The following is a 26498-nucleotide window of genomic DNA, read 5'->3' as shown; positions in this document are numbered from 1 at the left end:
TCATCAATTTACCTACTAGTCTTATTATAAAGTGGATTTAAAGAAAGTATTTAATTTATCCATCACGTACTAGTGACAGGTATATCTGGAGATAGCCCCATTTAGATATAAAAAAAAAGAACAGTCTCCCATAAGGTATTTTTCTGCTGATTACTGTGTCAACATGAATGGCCTCTTCCTCAACCAAATTTACTTTATTTTAAAATATTTATTTACATACTGAATTTGATAATATTGCATAGACACTATGGGACAATTCTCGAAGACACTGCTTCTAAATTGCTTCCTTTGATGCCAGTTTTTATAGACAATATGATGATTATCTTCTTTGCTCACCACCCTCCTCCATAAGATAGATTATTTGCTGGGAAAATATTTTCTCTTTAAATCAACTAACCTTTCATGTTGACATCCCTAATCTTGTTTGTATAAATAATTTAACTGATGAAAGAAGTGAATTTCAGGGAATGGTGTGGAAGAAGTCTCTCATATTTTATTGGGATTTTTTTTTTCTGCCCAAATATCTTTTGGAATTCCATTTTTATTGCCATGAGACATAGCCTTCCTTTTTCATTTTTATGGAGGGTAGAATAAATTAAAACTGATGTGTACGTTTCACATTGGAACACTTTCATTTTTCAGTTTAACAAAGACTTAAATCTGCCTTCCTTGGTTAGTCAAGAGGCATGAAAAATGGAATATTCAAGAATATACTCTGGGCTTTAGGCAACTTAAGTATTTTATGAAACATCTATCACCTACAAAAAACTTAAGTGTAACACTTCCTTCAGGAGGCCCTAAGTTTAGCTGTTATGCCAATGAATGAGGCTAAATCAGGAGAAATAGATATCCCTCATGGCTTTGATAAGGGTGGCTGCAGAAGCAGAGATCCTGATTGACAACCAGGAGGCTTGCTTCTCCCAGATCTGTAATCCTATAACAACATCTGGAGGCCAGGCTTCATTTCCATTGAGAATTAATCATTATTTCTCAAATGGTCTATTTAATCAAAAGCTTAAATTCAACACCTGATGAAGACTTCTTAGAAACAGCCCAAAATTTTCAGATTCTTGGGCACTGATCCTCACCAACATATTTTGACTTATTTGACATATTTTAGGCTTCCACCTGCATGGATTTAAGACTACAGATTGCTCACTATCTATCTGAACAAAACAATCTTCCACTATTTCCAAAGTGAAGAGTAAAGGCCAATTAGCTAATGGAACATTGCATCTAAGCTTTATGTCATTTTCCCCTACATCAAAGTACAGGTGTAAATTCCTTAATCAATATTTTTCATAAGCAGATATATTTATCACCCTGAAAATATGTGTCAAGTATATATATACACATACATATACACATATATAAGCACAACCACAAATATTTACAAATATATGTATGTGTGTGTTTAACATGTCTTTTTCTTGAATTCTGTGAATAGAACCAAAGGTGAGTTAAACTACAGGAGTTCAGTACAGATACTTTATTTCTGATGCTTATACGTAACCTGTTTTTATTGTCACTGAGGGAATGAGGATGAATAAAAATGATTTCCCGTGAGATAAAAAAAATTATGTGCATGAAATGGATCTGTCCTTTCATACTTTCATCTTTTGAACTGTATCATAATGACAGAGCGTATTTATTTATTTATTTATTTAGAGACAGAGTCTCACTCTGTCCAGCAGGCTGGAGTGCAATGGTGTGATCTTGGTTCATTGCAGCCTCCACCTCCTGAGCTCAAGTGATACTCCCACCTCAGCCTCCTGAGTAGCTGGGACTACAGGCACACACAATCACATCCAGCTATATTTTAATTTTTTTTAATTTTTTATATAGACGATGTTTCAACATGTTGCTCAGGCTGGTCTTGAACTCCTAGGCTCACACAATCCACCTGCTTCAGGCTTCCAAAGTGCTGGGACTACAGGCATGAGCTACGGCACCCACCCAACAGAGAGTTTTCAAATTCTTGCAAAGATACTGCAATTGCCTCCGTTTGTCCACTTGTATTTCATTCCAATCTATTCTCATCACCATATGCAGGATATTTCTTTGTAAAATTAATACAAATATGGCTCTTTGAATGGCTAAAACCTTTCAATGGCTTTCCATGGGTCTTCAGGGCAAAGCTAAATGGCTTAGTGGGACCCTCTTTAGTTGGCCTTTGGTCTGCTTTATAGACTTGTCCTCCCTTTTCTAAAATTGTACAAATTACACTGAAATACTTGCTTCCCGGCAATCCTACTAATATTTTTAACTTTCTAGAAGGGATTTTACCTGATAATTTCTACCTATATTCTATAATTGGCTCAGATCTCATCTTCTTTAAGAAGGTCTCACACTGACAATCCAGGTTAAATTAGGTGTTTCTATTTGCAACTCCTTTATTATAATTTACTGACCAAATACGTACTGATAAAAGATCCAAATGCATGCTAGTCTATGGTTCTACTATAGAAACAATAGTGACAGGATTCTTCTTATACACTAAGATCCTATTCAGTGAATGGCCAGTGACAATAGCAAAATGTCTCTAATGTCAACAATTTCTGGTAAAGATGACTTATTATTTAACATTCCAGTACTAAACTTTTATGAAAGAGGTTAATTTTTATGGATAAAAATTTCATACATTATGCTAATTTATATTTGTACACAAAAGTGTTTAGTACTCATTTATTCTAGCTAATTAATTGCTCAAGTTCTGATATCCCATGTATTATTGATATCATTCTACTGTAATAGAGATATTACAGAGATATTATTCTATTATAATATTACGAGAGTTGGTTTCCAATTTTCAAGACTAAAAGCATCACGGCCAAGCTTTCTGTAGAAATTTAAGGCTTGATCACTCAATCATTTGTGTTCTAAAATAATCTCAAAATTGTTTTTAACAAATAATTAGGCCTATCTGAAGATAAATAGAAGGTTCACTGAGTTGGATGTTCATATTTAAATGTGGTTTGGGTACCTGTGATTTTACTAAATGATTTTATTAATGATGTCTTTATTCATATTTCTGATTTTTGTCTTAAATTATTCTGGATCCAGAAGTAATTCATTTTTATTCAAACTGCTTGGGCTATCATTGTGATTATTATTTATTAATAATTTAAACAGCTTATGGTTGAATCTAAGAGATGTGAGATGTTTGCACCCAAACAAAGCATCATATGGCACACGAAGAAGTAGAAGCTAATAAAACAATGTTGGAGTTTGCAGAATTTGGTCTTGTTTTTAACCACCATTTGCATTCAACTTTTAGTAAGCTGAAAAAAAAACAAATATGCCAGCATCCATATAGGTACACTAAAATGTGTAAAAGATGTGAGAAATTAAGGGAATCATTCATTCATTCATTCAACAAATAGTTATTTGGCTCTTCCTAACAACTAGGTCCCATTTAAGTTTCCATGTGCTTTAAGCCACTTTAGATGAAATTAGAAAGGGATGGAGGAGTATGAAGAGTTTGTGCTGAGTGTTTTAAAAATAAGATTATTAAAATTTTTGTAAGTTCCATATCTTAACTTTTTAAAACTTCAGTCTAGTCTCTTGAGTCCTGGCCAAACTGCTTAGATTATTCTTTTCTTTTCTTTTTTTTAATTCTAGTGTGGAACTATTCAGTGACAGTCTTTAATAAAAAATTCTGGATATTTCACTTTCTGCCTAAAAAATCTCATTTATTCATTATTTATTTTTCCAACAAGCCTGGATAGTCCAATTTTTTTTCTTAACATGTTGACAACTGCTAACATTTATTGAGTGCTTACCATCTGCTAAGCACTAAGTATTTTTAAAATGGTATACCTTTTCATTCTCTTTAGAACAAACCTATGAAGTTGGCACTATTATTTTCCTAATTTGTTAAATGGACAAAATAACTCACATTAGTGAGCAAATTAAAACTATGCTGAAAAGTAATGTAGAGACCTAGAGTCAAGTCCAGGTCTGACTGTGTCTTCCTGATCTACACATTCTGTTAATGAAAATGCTATGCTGCATCTTAGAATAAGTATCCTACTCCATCAGGAGCACACAATAACTAGTTCCAGGTGTAGCAAAACTAATAGCTGTTCTTGAGCATGCAGTAATACTTCATTTCCCAGAAAAGGTCATGGACTGAGTGTTAGTCAATGGAATGTAAGTGGAAGGAAACATTGCCATTTCTAAGCTAAGACTTTAAAGAAGTTAGTGTGCATTCCTTTGACTGAATCCAGACAGAGGCTGTGGACACAAAAGCCAAAGGACACAACCATGAATCTTTTCGAAACCTGAATTAATGGATGGAGAGAAAGTTAATTCCTGCCCGATGCATGAGTAAAATATAAACATCTATCACTGTGAAGACATTTGTGACTGTATTTATTTATAACCAATAACTATTCTACCTAACACATCAAGAGTTCTTATTAAAATATTTTTCATTATTTATTTCCTATTTCTTATGATAATCTAAATTTGTGGGAAAGTCTATTCATATCTCAAGATGATTAAGGCATATAGTCTTGATTCCTCTTGCTTTATATCTTATTGTCATCTTGTCAATTTTCCATGAATTGTTTCAAATGCTTTGTGAAATGAGATGACAAAAGAAAAAAGAAAGAGAGAGAGCAAGGGAGAGGACGAAAAGAAAGGAGAGAGAGGGGGAAGAATAAACGGATAGAAAAAAAGGAAAAAGGAGCAATGAAAGAGGAAAGAGGAAAATGGGTTAAGAACAATGAGATCTTATGAGGGTATAATTGAGGAACATAAGAAATATTATATTTAGCCAACCCAAACCCCATTCCCAACCCCTTCCTCTTAGTCTCTCTCTACTGTAGGGCCTCAGATGTGAAATATTTCCTTACTCATGCTCTTTCTTAGCTGCCATTTGAGGAAGCAGTGAGTCATTAGCAGGAATCTGCTAGGTTTTTTTCTGGGAAAGATTTAGCACTTAGGATGAAAGAAACAGATGAAGCTGCCCTGCTGCTTCTCCCTTCTTGCTTCTCTCTGCCTTAAATAGAAATGAGATTTCTGGATTTGAGACAAATATCTTGTGACTGTGATGGAAAAAGTCTGAGAAAACTCTAAGGAAACTTGGGAGATGGCACTCAGACATAAGTGAGTTGCTGAGTGGACCCCAGCAGCCCCCTGCCTCAAGTATTTTGTGGTGAGAAAAAGAAACCTGCATTTTTCACCCAAGGTTAACATTTGTTTCTTGCAGCTGAAAACATCCATCTTTGATTCAGAAATATTAAAAGAAAGACAGACCCTGAAAGGATGAAATTAATAAGAGATAGGTTAAAAAGGTCAAGAACAGAAAAGCTGAGTGTATTGGTCCAGAAAGATGGTGACATGATGATACAGTAGAGACATCTTGTGGATGACACAAATCTCTTTGGAGCATATTGATCCCAAGGTACTTATAGGCCATCCAGATGTAGTGGGGAGATGCAGGCTATTTCCTATTGTATGAGTAGCCTGGAGTCTGCACTTGACAGTGGTAGCTGAATTATGGCAGTGGTTAAAAATCACTAGAGATATAATGCAGGGGACAATCAGAAACATCTACAATTAGTGGGTGTAGGAAAGAAGTTCCTAGTAGAAACAAGTAACAGAATATGAAAAATATAGAAACATGGAAGTAAGACAGAGATTCAAAAAGATGGGTGGGCACATCTTCATCTTGAAGAAGCATCTTCAAACTGATGTCTCTTGCCACATGCTGGCCCTCCCTTGTGATTGAGCTCTCTAATCTGTTTTCCTTGGCCTCCCCCACTTGCTACAATCTCAGGCCTCCTCAGTTAAGAAAAGCCTCAGTATCTTAAATCCATTGTGTGAATCAAAGTCATATTATCAATTGTTCTTTTTATTAATTAGTTTTCTTATTTGATGACCACTGGAAATCTTGTATTTTCTCTCTCCTTCAAAATCAATTTCTATACCACCTACAATCAAATCAGGAAAAGAAAGCTAACCATATAGAAAAATGGGCAAGACACTTGAACAAGCATTTCATAAAAGATATATAGAAAATCAACAAATATTTGGAAGATTCTCAATCTTATCAATAATCAGGGAACTGCAAAATAAAACTGCCATGCATTACCACTGCAAACTACTTAGAACAGCTAAAATTATAAAGACTGAAAATAGTAACTATTGGTGAAGCTGTAGAGAAACAGAAAGTCTAATACATGCTGGCAGAAGAACAACTTTTTTGGAGGATTGGCATTATTGATTAGAAATAAATATACAAATACCTTATGGTCCAGGAATTCTAATTCTAGGTATATACTTAACAGAAATGTATATGAATGTATACCCCCCAAAATTTATGTGAATATTTACAGTAGCATGTATTATTACATTAGTAGTTCTCAAATGAAAGTAAAATCCAAATATCTATCCTAAATAAAACAGAAAAAACCTGTGATCTATTTCATACTATGTAAAAATACACTGAAATAGAAACAAAAACAAACAAAAGTACTGCTAGATACTGCATGAATGAATCTCACACATATAAAAGACAGCAAATAAGCCAAACACAAAAAAAACTTTATAAAAGATGAGCATCTAAAATCCCAAATTCAGAAATCTGAAAGGCTCCAAAATCCAAAACTTTTTGAACACTGACAGAATGCTCAAAGAATAAAAATTTCATTGGAGCACTTGAGATTTCCAGATTTGGTGTGTTCAAGCAGTAAGTATAATGCAAATATTCCAAAATCCAAAAATATCCAAAATACTTCTGGTCCCAAGTATTTCAGGTAAGGAATATTCAACCTGTATATGCCTTCATATAAAGTTCAAAACTAGACAAAATAATGCATTTATATAAAGTTCAAAATGGACAAAGCTGACTATGTGGTTAGAAGTTAGGGGAATTATAAATTTGAAAGAGGGATGCTATGGTCTAAATGTTGGTCTCCCCAGACCCCAGTTTTATATGTCACAACCTTATACCCAATGAGACACTATTAGGAGGTCAGGGCTTTGGAAATGATTAAGTCATGATTAAGTGATTCCTCATGAATGGAATCAGTCCCTTTGTATTAGAGGCTCTAGAAAGCTCCCTTAGCCCTTCTGCCATGTGAGGAAGTGCAAAGCAACAAGGCATCATCTGTGAAACAAACAGCAGCCCTAAGCAGACACCAAGTCTGCTGGCATCTTGATCTTGCACTTCCCAGCCTCCAGAACTGTGAGCAATATATTTATGTTGTTTTTAAATTACCCAGTTTAAGGTATTTTGTTATAGCAGCCCAAGTGGACAGAGACAGAAGGTAACAAGTAGTATTTGGAAGAAGACACAATTGAGGATTCTGAGTATTGAAATACTTTTTTTTTCTTGATAGGGGTGATGGTTATAAGGCCTCAAAATAACTCATAAAGCTATTTGCTTATGATTCATGCTGTTTTTGTTATACATACATTTCTTAAAATATTTTTCACAATTTCTGTTTCTTCTTCCTTATCACATGACTATGAAGATTTTACTTCAGAACCTCCTGATTGACTCTCATTGCTCCATCCCAGCATCATTTTGTATTCCCACCATGCTTTATTCCTGAAAACTTTTTTTTGCCTCACATGTCCGAATCTAACAGTGACTGTGTTATGCCCTTTGTTCCTAGAATTTCCTCTTTCTTGATTGACATCTGTAATTTCTTCTCTGCCTCTCTCTTCAGTTTTATTCATAGATGACTAGACCACCGAAGAGACCTATAGAAGTCTACATTTCAAAGAACTTTGCCTCACCTTGGTTGATAATAGGAGGAACTATAGCAAGAGGGTAAAAATTCGTTAGAATAATCTTGATAATGGATAAATCTACATCTGCTATATCCCCATTTGATTCCCATAGTACTGATTGCTTCTTCATAGTTACATTTAAAGCTGCTCATTCCTACCTTCATTTATTTGATTGAGAGTTCCATGAGACTAACTTGGTAGGCATTTATTATATTTTTTAAGTTAAAGAAAGCCTGCAAAACATTTAACAAATGGCTTTAGCAATCAAAGTACTTAAGTATGAGATTTACATATAAAACCTAAAGTAAACAAATTTATTTTGTGTTTCAATGGGAAACAAAAGAAAGTGTCTATCTCCACCACTTTATAATGTCATATTAATTGAGAAGAGTAGAAAGGTAAGGAAACCATCATTTAATAGCAGACTGTGTGCCAATCCATTTGGTGTTTTATATTCATCATTCCCACACTGAACCTATAAGGTGGGTACTGTTATGTTAAATTAGCACTTTTAAAGAGAGATGTCAAGTAACTTTTAAAGAGAGATGCTCAAGATCGTGTAACAATTAAATAACCTAGCCAAGATTTGAACCTCAGATTGTGTGATGGAAAGCCATGGTCTTTCTTCTGTATCTTGCTGTCTCATATCCAGGAAGGTTAATGAGACATACGTGTATATTAAGGAAGCAGGGACTGCTGATTACTTGCATAACATTTTAAAATATGATTTTTTATTGGCCTCCCTTTATTTTGGTGCTTAATATTTAATATCTAAATTAAGAAGACATTATCTTTATATCTTTTGTAATGCACCACTTTCAGAGTTATCCATCAAACCAGTTGGAAGTCGTTGTTAGAAATTCCTAGAGACTGCTGATAACAGTGCTAAATATCTTTTTATTAGTTCCATTCATTAGCTTCAATAACTGAATATATTAACTAGACCTCACATGTATAGTAATCCCATAACTTATTAATGTTCAGAATAAAATTCAATTGTCACATTTTTAAATACATGGCTTGATTGCTGAATGAAATAGAAGTGCTATTTAAAGATTTTAAACACAAATTGTGACAGTTGAATGTTGCCCCCTTAAATTTTTTTTCAAATAAATACTAAAAACACTTTTTACAAACACTTACGTACAAAGAGACATGACTTCAAAACAATTTAACTGTGATTTAGTGGTGGATAGGAAAAAAATAAAGCTCTCGTTACAGGCAGTATAAAAAATTTTCAAGAGTCTTAGGAATAAGACGGCCTCCTTAAAGTAACTTGTATAAAATTTGATCTACTGATAAAATTTAATTCTGCATTTCTTCATCTTTAGATACTCAGCATTAAGTGAAAACTGATTTATATTTAGAATGATTTATAGTATGTCAAAGTACGAGTTGAGTTTTTAATAGACCTAGCATGTAGTTCCTATCCTAAGTATTTTGTCTGCTTCCTGGTGACTGACCAGCTGAGTACCAATGGCATCACCTGCAGCTTGCCTGGCCTGCTGACTAGAGGTAAATGCACAGAGCAGCTGCTACTAAGGAGGTGAGACCACAGAAGTGGCAAAAAAAAAAAAAAAAAAAAAAAGCAGTTTAAATAGAGATGCCTGAAGCAAAAAAGAATACAGATTTTATTTTAAAAATGTAAGGCTTACTCTTTTTTTTTTTTTTTTTTTTTTTTTTTTGAGGTGGAGTCTTGCTCTGTTGCCCAGGCTGGAGTGCAGGGGCACAATCTTGGCTCACTGCAACCTCCACCGCCTGAGTTCAAGTGACTCTCCTACCTCAGCCTCCCGAATAGCTGGGATTACAGGTGCCCACCACCATGCCCAGCTAATTTTTGTATTTTCAGTAGAGATGGGGTTTCACCATTTTTGTCAGGCTGGTCTCAAACTCCTGACTTTGTGATCCCCCTGCCTCAGCCTCCCAAGTGCTGGGATTAGAGGCGTGAGCCACTGCACCCGGCCCAAGGCTTACTCTTTTTTTTTAACTGTTGAAAGAGTTTTACTCAGACACAAGCTAAAGTACGTCACAAGTCACGCAGTTAGAACACTCTTAAGTTGAGTGAGGTTTGGAGTAATGTGGGAAGAAGTAAATGGCATGCATACCTTCGCTTGTCCAGCTTTTGTGATGGCAGGAATATTAAAGTGCTGTCCAGTGTAAAAATGCACGCCACTGAACAGGATCACTGCAATTGAGTCTCCTTCCTTCTCAATTACTTCAAGGATATCCTCTGTTCTTAAGGTTTCTTCACCCTAAATCAAGTTAGGCACAAGTTAGGTCATATGGATAATAATAAATTTGTAATTTCATATTGCTGATCTAAATTTCACCGTGAGCTCTTTTGCGTTATAAAATAGAAGATTTTTTTTTTTTAAGATTAAGGTTCTTTAAAAATCTGGCATAAGAGCAGCATTTGAGCATAATTTTTATTATTAAGAAATGATAATTAAGTAAATAGTGGTTGTTAAAGTGAAAATCTGCAAAAGCCTAATTGCTTGATTTATTCTCCAATTTTTAAAAATTAAATTGTACTATTTCCACAGCTATAAGTTGTTTTCTCCTTATTCCTGACTAATAAAACACCACAAAGTACAAGAAGTCCATGAAGTATTATATAGCAAGATAAATTATCAGAAATTGGTATTGCATTTATCAATCTAATATCCTGTTATTTTTTCCAAAAAAAGAAAACATGCCGGGTGCGGCGGCTCACGCCTGTAATCCCGGCACTTTGGGATGCCAAGGTGGGCAGATCACTTGAGGTAAGGAGTTCGAGACCAGCTTGGCCAACATGGTGAAACCCAGTCTTTATTAAAAATAAAAAAATTAGCCAGGAGTGGTGGTGCATGCTTGTAATCCCAGCTACTTGGGTGGCCGAGGCACGAGAATAGTGCCACTGCACTCCAGCCTGGGTGACAGAGCAAGACTCTGTCTCAAAAAAAAAAAACTAAACTAAACTAAACCAAAGAAAACATAACACTTACACATCTTTTATCTGAGTTTTACCTAGCCAATATCTTCTATTAGATTAAGAGTAAAATCTCCTCCAAACTAATCTAAAGCTCAAGACCCAAACAAGAAGAAAAATATCAATAAAACTGACTATAATAGAGGGGTTTTTTCCTTATATCTTTCCACTACAACTAATAATTGATTACTTACTAAAAGTTGTGAATGAATTTAGATTTGATCTTGCAAACAACTTGAGCTGAAAAAATTAGTTAAATACAAAGTACCTACGTGTATCCTGTATCCTGGCAATTCTGAAGTTTTCGTAATTTTTTTTTTTTTTTTTTGAGATGGAGCTTCACTCTTGTTGCCCAGGCTGGAGTGCAATGGTGCGATCTTGGCTCACCACAACCTCTGCCTCCCGGGTTCAAGTGATTCTCCTGCCTCAGCCTCCCGAGTAGCTGGGATTACAGGCATGTGCCACCACGTCTGGCTAATTTTGTATTTTTAGTAGAGATGGGGTTTCTCCATGTTGGTCAGGCTGGTCTTGAACTCCCGACCTCAGGTGGTCTGCCTGTCTCAACCTCCCAAAGTGCTGGGATTACAGGCATGAGCCACTGCACCCAGCCATGAATTTTCTCCAGTGCTGTCTGACATGATTTTGAGGTCAATGCATCATTAATTACATTAATATGTGGGGGAAGCTCATTAAGATATTATCCTATAGTTTACTTTTAATTTTTAATTATCTTGGTATTTGCCAATTACTCTGCTCCATGTTAAGAGAGTACCTGTGTGTGTGTGTGTGAGTGTGTGTATGTGTGTGGGTGTGAAGTACACTCTCTACTAGAAGAAGCCAGGAATTTGTTTACAAAATGGGCATCAATAAAAATTGGCATCTCAATATTAATGGGATTGTTATTAAAATATCTGAATTATTAAGTGAAGTATACTTTATATAAAGAAAAGAATTTCATTAATTGTAAGTAAAATTAATAACTTGGCAATCCAAAACTCTTTATTCTTAAAATAATCTAATAAGGCTTACCCACCATAATTTCCAATAAAGTGGTAAGGAAAATATTATAGATACTAATACTTAATTTATATCTTAAAAAATCAGTATTAAGCACATAAGAAATACATTTCTCAATGACAGGATACAGCCCTCTCTCATGTTGACTTGTTCTAGGTAATGCTCAACAGTGGTCCCAAGATTATGAGTAACTCATGAAACTCTACAATATTGGTCACTTACGTGATTATTAGCAGCTATATTCATTTTTGCTAGAAATTAACAATTTATATCCTCTCAATTTATATCCTCTCATGTGAGAACTTTTTATTCCATTAATTTATTGCATGTTGGCAAATGGAAGTGAATAGAGTACATCTTTAATTTATTCAAAGCAATTCTGGGTTGAAAGAAATAATTGTCCAAACAATGACTAGGAGCATCTTATGTGAAACCTAAAATTTATTCTGTATGATTCACCTAGTGACAAATTACACAAGCTGCAGGGTTTAAATGTCAAAGTCTGTGAGCCTTATATCTCTATTAATGTAAAGTACACATTTAGATCTTAGGTCATGCCTGATTAGACACATGCTTTTGTTATCTGTTTAAATATAAAGGAGTCTCAGAGAATAAAGTAACTTTCCCAAAGTCACATACCCAGTAAACTGGAGAGTCTGAGATTTCACTGGAAATATTAGCCAGACTGTAAAGCCCAAGTTCTTCCCATTATACCACATCCCTTTCTCCACTATCCTAGTCTAAACACAAAGAAAATGTTTGATACTTAGAATAAGAGGGGACATGAAAGATAGTCACGATTCCATTTCAACAAATAATTCTGGTCTTTAGCATGATTTTAATGGCACCCATGGGCATGACATTTGAAATAGAAAATGATATACTAAATTTGTCACCCTTTTCCCATCCCATTGAAGAATATGGCAGAATCCAGCGGTATTAACAGAAAAATAGTTTGCTTGCCATATGGCTAGCCCTTGAAAAATGAAAATAAATACAAATCTGAGTTATTCTCTATTTTAAGCAAAATGATCTAATAGTAACAGAAGTATAGGTCCTTCATGCTTTCTTGAAAGTTCCATTAAAGTAATGAAGATTTTAATAAACTTTTGAGGAAAATGAAGAAAAAATCAATACTGAACAAAGCATGATGAATATTTCTTTCTTTCTCATATACCTCTCTTGGCTTTACCATCCGCATACTTTCTTCAATGTTAAGTCCGTGAAGTTGTAGTTGTGACTCAATAGCATACTGAAAAGGAAAGATGATGTATTTCTCAAATCAAGCTGAGAGCACAGAAGTACATTGAAATAACAAATAATAAAGTAAAAATAAGGGCATATTATTATATTAAATCCAAGGTGAAGGTTAAAACACCTAAACAAAATACACAACAGAGAAGAACCACTTAATAAAATTCACATATAGAATTCTGAACATTCTTTAAGATAGATGAAAACAGAGGGATCTCCTTGACTTAAGGAATTATAAGAGATTTTAGAATAAGAAATTAATTCATCTAATCCAAGTCAAACCAGAATTTGCAAAATAAGCAAAGTGAATAGTAGGGACTTGTCATGCTTGAACATAGGATACAGAAATGGCTTACCCTAGGAAGAGTAAGTTAGCTAAAAAAAGGCATTAAGAAGTTTACTTCATTAAGAGTACCAGATATGTATGCGGATAAGCCCCCACACCAACCTGGAATGTTTTGTAGATATTAGGATTTTGATCCATTTTAGTAAGATATTAGAGTTTTATTCCTTTTGACATAATTACTTGCCCTAAAATTACAAGGGCTAGAATAATAGACAGCAATAATATAGAGAAATAGTTTCTCTAACACCAAAACTAAAATATAAAATGTACTTTTAAAATTAATTAATTTATTTATTTATTATTTACTTTATAGAGACGAGGTCTCACTGTATTGCCCAGGCTGGTCTCAAACTCCTGGGCTCAAGTGTTCCTCCTGCCTTGGTTTCCTGAAGTGTTGAGATTGCAGAAGTGAGCCACTGGGCCCAGCCTTACAATGTACTTTTATTTGTGTTTGTGTCTGAAACCATTAAATTTCTTATCAAGTAAGAATAAACACCGCATCATCAAGTAAAGTAGTGACTTTTTTTTTTAGTAAATCACAAGAAATATTTTTAATCTCTAATAAATAATATTTTGATAATAATGGGCCAACATTTATGCTAGCATGCTATGAAAACAAACTGGACAAATAAAAGTTTATATTCCTATTCTATTTAGCTAAAGGGTTAAGCACTGGGGTTTGTATTGATTTGATTTCATAAAATAAAAGAGCAACAAGAATAAAACATTTATAACTGCACTTGATTTAGACCAGTGGTTTGCTCAATGTCTTTAAAAAGACTAATAAATCAATGTTCCTATTCCATCCTCTCTTCCCTTAACACATGTTTTACTTTAACAAAAGAAATAAAGCTATAATCTATTAAAAAATTTAATCAAAAGCATTTGACAGATCTTTTTTTTTGTAAGATTGCTTGGAAATGCCTAGTGAGTAAACATTCAAGTCAGGCAAATGATACGCTGCTCTAGGAAGAGTAGAAAGAACATAAATACAATTTGAAGAAGTCCTTACATGATCAGAAGGGAAGGCTTTGGCTTCTAGAAGAATTTTATATCGTTTTGGCGTAGGCTTAAAAAATGATAACTGTAATAAAATGGATTTATTGAGAAAGCATTAATACACAATTTATACATTTGTTCATTTTATGTCACACTTTCATTTTATAATCTCCAGTATTTTAAAGACATTAATTAACTCAACATCTTAAGTGTTTGTCAGGGCTACCTTTTCAATTAGCCGTGTTTCCAGTGAAATGCAAACAGAAAGAAGATATTGGCTCAATTTGCTTATCAATGAAACAGCAAACTCAGGGGAAAATGTGAATGAGATAATGAATCCTCAAACTTTACTTGTATATTAATTGATGAAACTTAAAGTCCGATGATTAACAACAAAAAAAGATGTTAATTGAAAAATTGTCTTCCCAAAGCATTTCATGGTAATTTTGATGGCATGACACTGAAATATTATGGTCTATGTATGTCTTATTTGTATTGATAGTAGCTCATTTGTTCAGTGAAGCTTTTTCATTTCTCCACACAGTTCCTAGAGAGTGATATTGACAATAATAACAACAAAGATGATAGCTACTGTTAACTGAATGTTGATCACTGGCCAGGGTACTAAAGCAATTTTCACATATTATTACATTTAATTCTCATGCAGATCTTTGAGGTAGATATTATTTTTCTCATTTTTACAAAGGAAAATACTAAGACTTAGAGATGTCAAAAGCCTTTTTCAACCTCAAATAGGCGTTATGTAATTTAGCTGGGGGTCAAATCCAGGGATATCTGAACTTGTAGACATGTTTCCAAAACATACTTAAAAAAATGAAGTCAAGATTCTTCAAAGCATTGGGCAGTCACCATTAACACAATATCCCAAATAGATAATAGATTTGACACTTTAAGGTAAAACTGTTTATTGAGTAAGATGTAAGAAGTACTTTAAACACATTAACTCATTTAAGGTACTAGACCCCTTTTTAAAAATTTAATTCTCCAAGTCTTTTTTAACCTATATTAATATACAAAAGTATACTGATCCACTAACTCACTCTGCTGAAGCCATTGGAAAATTGCCTTTCCAAAAACCTCAGTGCTTTGCTAGCATTGTACATCACTCTTTTGTAGGCTTGCATGCATTTTGCCTATTTACCCATTATGGCTCTTATTCTTTATTTTCCCAGACAAGAACTGTTCATTATTCTAAAGCTCTTCTCAAGAGTCAACTCTTCCATGATTAGGAAGAAGCTATTATATCATGGTCCAGCATTTCCTAGTAAAAATGAAAATAACCTCACAATTTCTTTTTAAATAAGTAAACCCCCAGAAGCTCATGAATTAAAGATAGAAAAACATCAGATTCTGTAAATGAATGTGTTCTAAACATTAGTGGGAAAGAAAACTTACCATTAGAAGATGTAAATTTACAGTCAAAGCATTCATTAGGGCTATTTCTTTCTCATTGGCTCCTGTAAAATAAACATATCATAATTTAGATGTTTCTGTTATGTCTAAAGATACTGAAAAAACAAAGAAGAAGGCTTCACTCAATCATTCTTAATGTCTTTAGAGATAAGGGCATATTTGATGTGTCATCACAAGAAATGGAAGTTTTCCCACTTGACTCATTTTCTCAAATGATATCTGGACTTAGATGCACATAGCTAGCTAAAATTATATTTCTTTTATGATGTAGTAAATAACAACAAAATAATGAAGCATTTGCTTTTGCCTGTAAACTAAAAATGATATATCCTATTATCAGCTCGATTGTCAAATTCCCAAGGAGCATATTTTTGTAGTAAGTATATCTTCAAAGGAATCTAAAAAGATATTAAGGCCAATTACATTTTTAAAGTTCGTTGTTTCTAACATCAAATTAAAATGCACCTTTTATAAAAGGAGGCAAACTTTGTGAATTATAACTCACTGTTATTACAGTGAAATATATAACAAGACAAAACAGCTGCATAGCAAATTATGACCCAAATAGCTCTGACATTTATTCATACACACTGAGATAAAAGATAATATAGACATGTATTGTCTGATGAGAAAATATGCAAAAGTAAGATATCCACTACATAATTATTAATATAATCTGATCTAATTCTTCCTAACAAGGGTTTTGACACTAGAAACAGACCCAGAGACAGAGAATACATTGGTTACTTAAGAATTCAAAGCATAATCACAACAATAATAATACCTCCCATGTTTTGAGTTCTTATGATGTTTCTTCAAGGCAATTAGACCTGTGTAATAGAAATTATGCCCCTTTACTGTCACTGAGAAAAGTGAGATGTGTACCTTAATGTTTTAAGGCTGAACTAGATATTAGAGAAAATGTATAATACAAATCCTACATTTTGTATCCAGAGGGATATTTCTGAGAGAGTCCCATTTTAAAAGAATAGACAGTACATAGAATAAATCTAATAGACAGATTCCAGGATAAGTTCACTAGAGGGGAGAAGCCATGTAAATAAGTATATAATTTAAGAATTTATATTTCAACATAGCCATTTAAGGAAGGGCCTGTATCTTTATTGGGTCAAGGAAAACTTCTTGTTGCATTTGCCACATAGATTTCTCCATTTGACAGACAAGGTTGATGAACAAGTGGTGGATGTTAAAAGATATATCTCTGATCATTGTAAGGTGAATAATATCTAATGTCAAGGGGCAATAAGAAAAATCTCACTGTATATTCCTAGAACTAAATAAAATTTGTCCTAGGTATACTAAGATATGAATATAAGCTTATGTTGCATATAGTGACATATGCCTTCTCCATGTTTCAAAGACAAGATTTCTTTGAAATATGGTTTAAAAAATACTGCCATCTTCATTATATTTGTTTCCCTACATTATTGTGGAGGCTAAAGCAACTCTATATTGGGTGTTAATCTGCCTTGTTGACTTCTGGGTAACCCTTATTCTGGGAATGCCTTTAAGATTTCTATTTTAACTACTGCTACCATAAATCCTGCCCTTAGGCAGATTCACATAGCATTCTTGCCTTTCCCTGAGAGGTTGACTTCAATTGTTCCACACAATCCTTCCCTATGTTTTACGTATAAGTCATACGAGGTGGGTAATGGTGCGGGGGGATTCACTATCTAATCTTGTTGTTGCCAGTTGCCAGGACATCATGACTTCTGTTTCTCACTCCCTATTAAATGTTTCTTTCTGAGAAACTGGATTTGTCAGCCTCTTTCTTGGGCCTTTCAGTGTCCTCCGATTTGGGGGATAGGTTTGCATAAACCTGTTGATCACAGAACAATTATAGTGTGAATTTTTACTGCTATTTCCAAAATAAACACTATCTAAAGTAACTTGATCTTACTCTTGACTCCCTGTTATTTGCACACATTTTTATGGAAAACCATTTATTTAAAAAAAATGGCAGGGTGAGTGGAAGGAGGAAAGAAAAAGTAATATGAAGAAAAATACAAAATTAGTAGAAAGAGAAGCATTTTAAAGAATAAGGTGAGGAGAAAATAAAAGAAAAAATAATTATCACAAATAAAATCAAGAAATGGAAGAGGCAGGAAAAAGGAGGCTTTCTGTAGAAGCTCAGACATTCCATTTTTGCTTAAATATTATATTCTGATTAAAATGGATATAATGGTAGGCTGAGGCAGAAGGAATGCTTGAACCCAAGTGTTCAAGATGGGCCTGGGCAACATAGTGAGATTCTGTCTCTGCAAACTGTTTTTAAAAATTAGTCAGGTGTAGTGGCATGCTCCTATAGTTCCAGCTACTCTGGAGGCTGAGACAGGAAGAGTGCTTGAGGTTTCAGTGAACTATAAATTGCACCACTGTACTCCACACTCTAGCCTGGGTGACAGAGTGAGAACCTGCATCTAAAAAAAAGCAAAAACAAAAACAAAGAAAGAAATAAGAAAACAAATAAAAAGAAAAAGAAAAACATAAATGAAAAAAGAAAATTTGGATATAGGCTGGGCGTGATGGCTTACATCTGTAATCCCAACACTTTGGGAGGGCAAGATGGGTTGATGGTTTGAGCTCAGGAGTTCAAGACAAGCCTGGGCAACATGGTGAGACCCTGTCTCTACTAAAAATACAAAAAACAGCTGGATGTGGTGGTGCATGCCCGTGTTACCAGCTACTTGGAAGGCTGAGTTGGAGGATCGCTGGAGCCTGGGGAAGGTGGCGGGTCAGGAGAGGTAGCAGTGCACTCCAGCCAGAATGACAGAGGGAGATTCTGTCTCAAAAAACAAAAACAAACAAATAAAACACAATACAGATTCCTGGACATTTTGGTTCTCCAAACAATACAGTGTTCATTTTGAATCACCTAAAATTTTTCTGGCTTGGGAATGTGATGCGCCTACACACATGTTCCCCTCCAGATGTGCTGGGCAGAATTAAACTACACTTACGCTTGGTATAGAGCTTCCCTCATCTCACTTTCAATGGCCTCCTCACACTTGGGCCAATTCTTTGTAAATAATCCCTTCCTGATTTGAACAATTTTTCTGTACACATATACAAACATTATTGTACAATGGACCACTTTAAATTAAACTTAACTGAGCACATCACAAAATGCAATCTTCATCTGCTACTGACCTTTATCCAAGGACAGAGTTAGTCCAACATGCAAGAACGTGTACACTTATAACTGGGGGTGGTGCAAATAGTAAAGTTTCAAAACATTAACAGAAGTGTTTACTACAAATATGACCTAAAGGCACTAAAGAATTTAGTGTTCTTAACATCAAAGAGCTACAACAGACTGATATTTAGTGTACAGGCATACTTTGTTTCATTGCTCTTCACTTCATTGTTTTTTGTTTTATTTTGTCATTCAGGTTGGAGTACAGAGGCATGATCACAGCTCACTGCAAACTCTGCCTCCCAAGGTCAAACAATCCTTCTACCTCAGTTACACGACATCCAGCTAATTTTTTGTGTTTTTGGTAGAGACAGGGTTTTACCATGTCCAGGCTAGTCTCAAACTCCTGAGCTCAGGCTATCTTCCTGCCTTGAACTCCCAAAGTGCCAAGGGGATTATAGACATAGGCCACCACACCTGGCCTTTTGTTTGTTTGTTTTTAAAACAAACTGTAGGTCTGTGGCAACCCTCCATCAACTGATCCTATCAGTGCCATTTTTCCAAAAGAATGTGCTTACCTCATGTCTCTGTATCACATTTTGATAATTCTTGCAATATTTCAAACTTTATTATTATTATTTCTGTGATCAATGATCTTTGATATTAATACTGTAATTATTTTGGCATGCTACAAACCACATTCATATAAGACAGAGAACTTAATAAACGTTGTGTGTTCTGACCACTCCACTGATCAGCCCTTTCCCCATTTCTCTCCCACTTCTCCAGCCTCCCTGTTCCCTGAGACTCAACATTGAAAATAAGCCAATCAATAACCCTACAATGGCCTTTAAGTGTTCAAGTGAAAGGAAGTGTCACATGCCTGTCACTTTAAATCAAAAGCTGGACATGATTAAGCTTAGTGAGGAAGACATGTCAAAAGCAGAGGTAGGCTGAAAGCTAGGTCTCTTGTGCCAAACAGCTAAGTTGTAAATATAAAGAAAATGTTCTTGAAAGAAGTTAAAATTGCTACTTCAGGGAACACAAGAATGATAAGAAAGACCAACAGCCTTGATATGGTTTGGATGTGTTCCCACTCAAATCTCATCTTGAATTCCCATGTATTGTGGGAGGGACCTGGGGGGACGTAATCATGGGGGCAGGTCTTTCCTGTGCTGTCCTCCTGATAGTGAATAAGTCTCATGAGATCTGATGGTTTTAAAAATGGGAGTTTCCCTACACAAGCTCTCTCTTTGCCTCCTGCCATCCATGTAAGATGTGATTTGCTCCTCCTTGCCTTCTGCCATGATTGTGAGGCTTCCCCAGTCATGTGGAACTGTGAGTTCTCCGCTAAACCTCTTTCTTTTGTAAATTGCCCAGTCTCAGGTATGTCTTTATCAGTAGCATGAAAACAGACTAATACAGTAAATTAGTAACAGTAGAATGGGACATTGCTGAAAAGATACCCATAAATTTGGAAGCAACTTTGGAACTGGGTAACATGCAGAGGTTGGTATGGTTTGGAGGGCTCACAACGAGAGGAAAATGTGGGAAAGTTTGGAACTTCCTAGAAACTTGTCAAATGGCTTTGACCAAAATGCTGATAATGATATGGACAATGAAATCCAGGCTGAGGTAGTCTCAGATGGAGATAAGGAACTTGTTGGGAACTGGAGCAAAGGTGACTCTTGTTATGTTTTAGCAAAGAGACTGGCAACATTCTGCCCCTGCCCTAGAAATTTGTGGAACTTTGAACTTGAGAGGGATTATTTAGGGTATCTGGTGGAAGAAATTTCTGAGCAGCAAAGCATTCAAGATGTGACTTGGGTACTGTTAAAGGCATTCCATTTTAAAAGAGAAACAGAGCATAAAAGTGTGGAAAATTTGCAGCGTGACAACATGATAGAAAAGAAAATCCAAATTTCTGAGGAGAAATTCAAGGTAGCTGCAGAAATTTGCATAAGTAACGAGGAGCAGAATGTTAATCCCCAAGACAATGGGGAAAATGTCTCCAGGGCATGTCAGAGGTCTTCATGGCAGCTCCTCCCATCACAAGCCCAGAGGGCTAGGAGGAAAAAGTGGTTTCATGGGTGGGACCCAGAGCCTGCCTGCAGTGTACAGACTAGGGACTTGGTGCCCTGAGTCCCAGCCACTCCAGCCATGGCTGAAAGGGGCCAAGGTACAGCTCAGTCTGTGGCTTCAAAGGGTGCAAGCCTCAAGCCTTGGCAGCTTCCACGTGGTGTTGAGCTTGTGAGTGCACAGAAGTCAAGGTTTGGGAACCTCTGCCTAAGATTTCAGAAGATGTATGGAAATGCCTGGATGTCCAGGCAGAAGTTTGCTGTAGAGGTGGGGTCCTCATGGAGAACCTCTGCTAGGGCAGTGCAGAAGGGAAATGTGGGGTGGCAGCCCCCACACAGAGTCCCTACTGGGACACCACCTAGTGGAGCTGTGAGAAGAGGCCCACTGTCCTCCAGTCCCCAGAGTGGTAGATCCACTGACAGCTTGCACCATGCGCCCAGAAAAGCCACAGACACTCAACACCAGCCCATGAAGGCAGCTGGGAGTGAGGCTGTACCCTGCAAAGCCACAGGGGTGGAGCTGCCCAAGACCACATGGGAACCCACCTCTTACATAGCATGACCCAGATGCAAGACATGGAATCAAAGATCATTTCAGAGCTTTAAGATTTGACTGCCCCACTGGATTTTGGACTTGCAAGGGGCCTGTAGCCCCTTTGTTTTGGCCAATTTCTCCCATTTTGAACAGTTGTATTTACCCAGTGCCTGTACCTCCATTGTATTTAAGAAATAATTAACTTGCCATTTATCTTACAGGATCATAGGCAGAAGGGACCTTCCTTGTCTCAGATGAGACTTTGGACTGTGGACTTTTGAGTTAATGCTGAAATGAGTTAAGACTTTGGGGGACTGTTGGAAAGGCATGACTGGTTTTGAAATGTGAGGACATGAGATTTGGGAGGGGCCAAAGTGGAGTGATATGGTTTGGTTGTGTCCCCACCCGATTCTCATCTTGAATTCCCACATGTTGTGGGAGGGACGATCTGGTGGGAAGTAATTGAATTATGAGGGCAGGTCTTTCCTGTGCTGTCCTCCTGATAGTAAATAAGTCTCATGAGATCTGATGGTTTAAAAAAGGGGAGTTTCCCTACACAAGCTATCTCTTTGCCTGTCGCCATCCACATAAGATGTGACTCTCTCCTCCTTACCTTCTGCCACTGTCATGAGGCTTCCCCAGCTACGTGCAACTATGAGTTCTCCATTAAACTTCTTTCCTTTGTAAATTGCCCAGTCTTGGGTATGTCTTTATCAGCAGCTAAAAACAGACTAATACAAGCCTTATTGCTGATATGGAGAAAGTTTGAGTGATCTGGTCAGATGATCAAACCAGCCCCAACATTCCATTAAGCCAAAGCCTAAACCAGAGCAAGGCCCCAATTCTCTTCAATTCTTTGAAGCCTGACAGAGGTGAGGAAGATGTAAAAGACAAGTGTGAAACGAGCACAGGTTGGCTCATAAGGTTTAAGGAAAGAAACTTAGAAGTTCAAGGCAGACACAGGTCCCAGGAAGAGGAGTACATAGCATAGGAGCCAGGCAGTGACCAGGGTAGGAGCCAGGCAGTGACCAGGCAGTGACCAGTGGCCAGTGCCACTCCCTGCATAGGGTCCAGGTGCACTTGTGTATCATGAAATGCAGATCCTTTTATTGATGATTTCTTTGGTGGAAACAATTATTAGATCTTAAAAATCTGGTCATTTCAATTGAGAAAAGAGAGGCAACTACTCTCTGTAAATAAAGAGGCATCCAGGCCTGACTTGGAGGACCCAATGATACAAGAAACTTTGAAGAGCAGTCTCTCAATAGGGCATCACGACAGCAGCAAACTGAACCCTGCTTTTTTCAGCCTATAGCTATACTGCCTTTCATGATGCCCATAGTATTTCTGTAGACGATGCCAGCAAAAGGGAGAAAGTCCATGGTTTTACCCCAGGTTTCTTATATACTTACATATAATTATAGCACACAGCATTATCAGCAGAAATGCAAACTGTAATCATTGCCAAAGAGTATATTACTAGGGGGAGGAGTAATTACTTCTTCAATCTTCTTTGGAATAATCCCTCATTTGGGCCCAAATGAAGTATTCCCAGGATAATCTTTGGATGAAAAAAACCTGACCTATCATCTTTCTCAACCAAATAAATGGAATGAATGTTTTTGCATTCCGAAGTTTTGGGCCCATTCAAGGGATCAAGGTAATGAGCAAGAAAGGCAATGTCATGGACCATCTCGGAGGAGCTGGGAAAAAGGCTGTTAAAGAAACAGCAATATCCAGGGAAGCGCTGTTTGGGACATTAGCTTTTGTTCCGATGTCTTCAACTATTTCTTAAAAAGACACAGTATAGTAAGCTTGAAGAGGAAATCCCATCTGCAATAGAAAAAATGGAATGCTTCTATAACACAGGTGTGTAGTGGCGAGTTTTAAGTGAATTTGTCTGGTTCCTACTTGAAAATCTTCCTCTCTCAAGGTTTCAGTTTAGAGAACTCCACTGAAGTTTTCTTGGAAACCTCAGAGGTGTCTGCGTTAGCAAGATGACTTAAGATTACACATACTGAGGTTATTTCCACCCCATTGATTGTGTTGGGGGTCTGTAAGGGTGGCTGAAAAAAGCAACAAAAGGATATACTGTTTGACATTACTCACAGGAGTTGCTTGGGCAAGGGTGAGGTGAGAATCAGCCCCCAAAGGGTACCATGAAATTACTAATGAACTTGTCTCAAGTTGGCTATTTGCAATACAAAAAGTACAAGGTGAAATAGCAAGTGCTGATGGAGAATCTGCAGCAAGTTACCCAGAAAATCAAGCTAAGATCATTGATGCAGGCTTCACTAAAAAACGGATTTTCAGTGTTGATGAACAAGTCCTCTATTGGAAGAAGATGCTATCTAGGACTTTATGGCTAGAAAGGAGGTCTCAGCTACAAACCTTCAAGGGACAGGCAGAATCTTATTCGGGATTAACGTAGCTAATGACTTTAAGTTTAGGCCAATATTTATTTACCATTCAAAAAATCCTAGGGCTCTTAAGAATTATGCTAAATCTACTCTTCCTGCGCTTTACAAGTGAAACGACAAAGCCTGGACGACAGCCCACCTATTTACAGCATGGTTTGCTGACTATGTTAAGCTCACTGTTGAGACCTAATGCTCGGAAAAAAAATATTTTCAAAACATTTAGTGCTTATTGACAATGCACATAGTCGCCCAAGAGCTCTAGTGGAGATGTACAAGGATATTAAACTTTTCAAGTTTGCTAACGCAATATCCATTCTGCAGTCCATGGATCATGGAGTAATTTTGACTTTCAAGTAGTATTCTTTAAGAATAAAATTTGGCAGCTGGGCAGAGTAATCCCAGCACTTTGGGAGGCCTAGGCAGGTGGATTGGTTGAGCTCAGGAGTTTGAGACCAGCCTGAGCAAAATGGTGAAACCCCATTTTTACCAATGATACAAAAATTAGCCAGGCATGGTCGCATGTACTTGTGGTCCCAGGTACTCGGGGGAAGCTGAGGCCGGAGAATTGCTGGAGCCCAGGAAATCAAGGCTGCAGTGAGCTGATTACACCACTGTATTCCAGCCTGTGTGACAGAGCAAGACTCTGTCTCAAAAATAAAAAATAAAAATAAAAAACAAAATAAAAAAATTAAAATTAAAAATTTGGAAAAAAGGCCAGGTGTGGGGTGGCTTCTGCCTGTAATCCTAACACTTTGGGAGGCCAAAGTGGGTGGATCACCCAAGGTCAGCAGTTCGGGACCAGCCTGGTCAACATGGTGAAACCCCACCTCTACTAAAATTATAAAAATTAGCCAGGGATGGTGGTGCATGCCTGTAATCCCAGCTACTCGGGAGTTTGAGACAGGAGAATCACTTGAACCTGGGAGGCAGAGGTTGCAGTGAGCCGAGATTGCGCCACTGCACTCCAGCCTGAGCGATAGAGTGAGACTGCTTTTCCAAAAAAATAAAAATAAAATAAAAAAAGCATTTTTTGAGGATATTGTTGCCACAGATAGAGATCCCTTTGATGGATCTGTGCAAAGTCAGTTGAAAATCTTCTGGAAAGGATCCACCATTCTAGATGCCACTAAGAACATTCATGATTATTGGGAGGAGGTCAAAATATCAACATGAACAGGAATTGGGGAGAAGTTTATTCCAACCCTCATGGATGACTGATAGGCTCAAGGCTTCAGGTGGAGGAAATAATTGCAGATGTAGTGGAATATCAAGAGAGCTAGAATTAGAAGTGGAGCCTGAAGATGTGACTGAACTGTTGCAATCTCATAATAAAACTTCAACAGATGAGGGGTTGCTGCTTATGAAAGTGCAAAGAAAAATGGTTAAGATTTTGAAGATGGTGAAGATGCTGTGAACGTTGTTGAAATGACAACAAAGGATTAAAATGTTTCATTAACTTAATTGATAAAGCAGTGGCAGGATTTCAGAGGATTGCTTCAAATTTTGAAAGAAGATCTACTGTGAGTAAAATACTATCAAATAGCATCACAAGCTACAGAGATTTCTTCCATGAAAGGAAGACTCAATTAACATGGCAAACATGATTGCTATCTTATTTTAAGAAATTGCCACAGCCACTCCAACCTTCAGGTAACACCACCCCAATTGGTCAGCAGCCATTAATATAGAGGCAAGACACCCCACATCAGCAAAAAGATTACAGCTCACTGAAGGTTCAGATGATTGTTAGCATTTTTTAGCAATAAAGTATTTTTTTAATTAAGGTATCCACATTGCTTTTTAGATGTAATGCTATTGCATACTTAATAGACTACAGTATAGTGTAAACATAACTTTTATATGTACTGGTTAACCAAAAATTTGTGTGATTCACTTGATTGCAATATTCGCGTTACTGCAGCAGCCTGGAACCAAGCCACAATATCTTTGAGGTATGTCTGTATTTTCAAAAGATTATTTACCTAATTGGCCTATCTTTTTTGGTTCAAATTAGATTTCTGAAACCAATATTGTCCTAAGATGTTTCAATATCATCATTTCACTAACAATCTTTTTTTAAAAAGTTAACCAAAGTTTATTCAAGTTGTTTTTCTTCATTCCTTTACTTTTTCCTAATTATTTTGAATTAATGTGGAAACATCAAGAGCTCCAGTTATGTTGGGTCAAAATTTTTAAAATGCTTCCGGAGAGCTTAGCAGGTTTTGAAAGGATCTTTACAAGATCATCTATGACTCACTGCAATAAATGTCAAGATTTAAATCACTTCTGAGATGAATGTGAGCCAGTGCTCTAATCCAAAGAGTGCTTCTCTGCTTATTTATTCCTTGTTTATTTATTTATTGAACATCATATTTTTGCTTTACCAGAAGATAAAACTTAGTTAAATGCAAGCAACTGCATTCTGGTCTCAAAGACTGGCAAACTAATGTTTATGGATCCCTTAAGTATTTCAGCACTTCTAATTATGTGACTTGTATTATTTCAGCATGCATAGCAACTCAATAAGGTACCTACTCTAAT

The 26498-nt window shown here is 36.3% G+C and overlaps 1 protein-coding gene across 8 annotated transcripts in view; it reads right to left on the bottom strand.

Moving 5' to 3' along the window:
* KYNU (kynureninase) overlaps window positions 1-26498 on the bottom strand; it is a 185527-nt gene that overhangs the window by 71575 nt on the left and 87454 nt on the right. For all 8 annotated transcript variants that reach the window (XR_010122796.1, XM_063647431.1, XM_054477777.2 and 5 more), the window contains 4 exons: window positions 15747-15808; window positions 14344-14415; window positions 12909-12983; window positions 9852-9998 (listed from right to left, as the gene is read on the bottom strand). Coding sequence is in view for 7 of the 8 variants with exons in the window: in XM_063647431.1 (XP_063503501.1) it covers window positions 9852-9998; window positions 12909-12983; window positions 14344-14415; window positions 15747-15808 (356 nt within the window). In the remaining variant the exon portion in view is untranslated. The remainder of the gene's footprint in view (window positions 1-9851; window positions 9999-12908; window positions 12984-14343; window positions 14416-15746; window positions 15809-26498) is intronic.

The sequence above is a fragment of the Pongo pygmaeus genome, chromosome 11 (genome assembly GCF_028885625.2).
Source record: "Pongo pygmaeus isolate AG05252 chromosome 11, NHGRI_mPonPyg2-v2.0_pri, whole genome shotgun sequence".
In the NCBI taxonomy this organism is placed as follows: domain Eukaryota; kingdom Metazoa; phylum Chordata; class Mammalia; order Primates; family Hominidae; genus Pongo; species Pongo pygmaeus.
The sequence above is the reverse complement of the archived record's forward strand: the minus strand, read 5'-3'. Positions and strand labels throughout refer to the sequence as shown.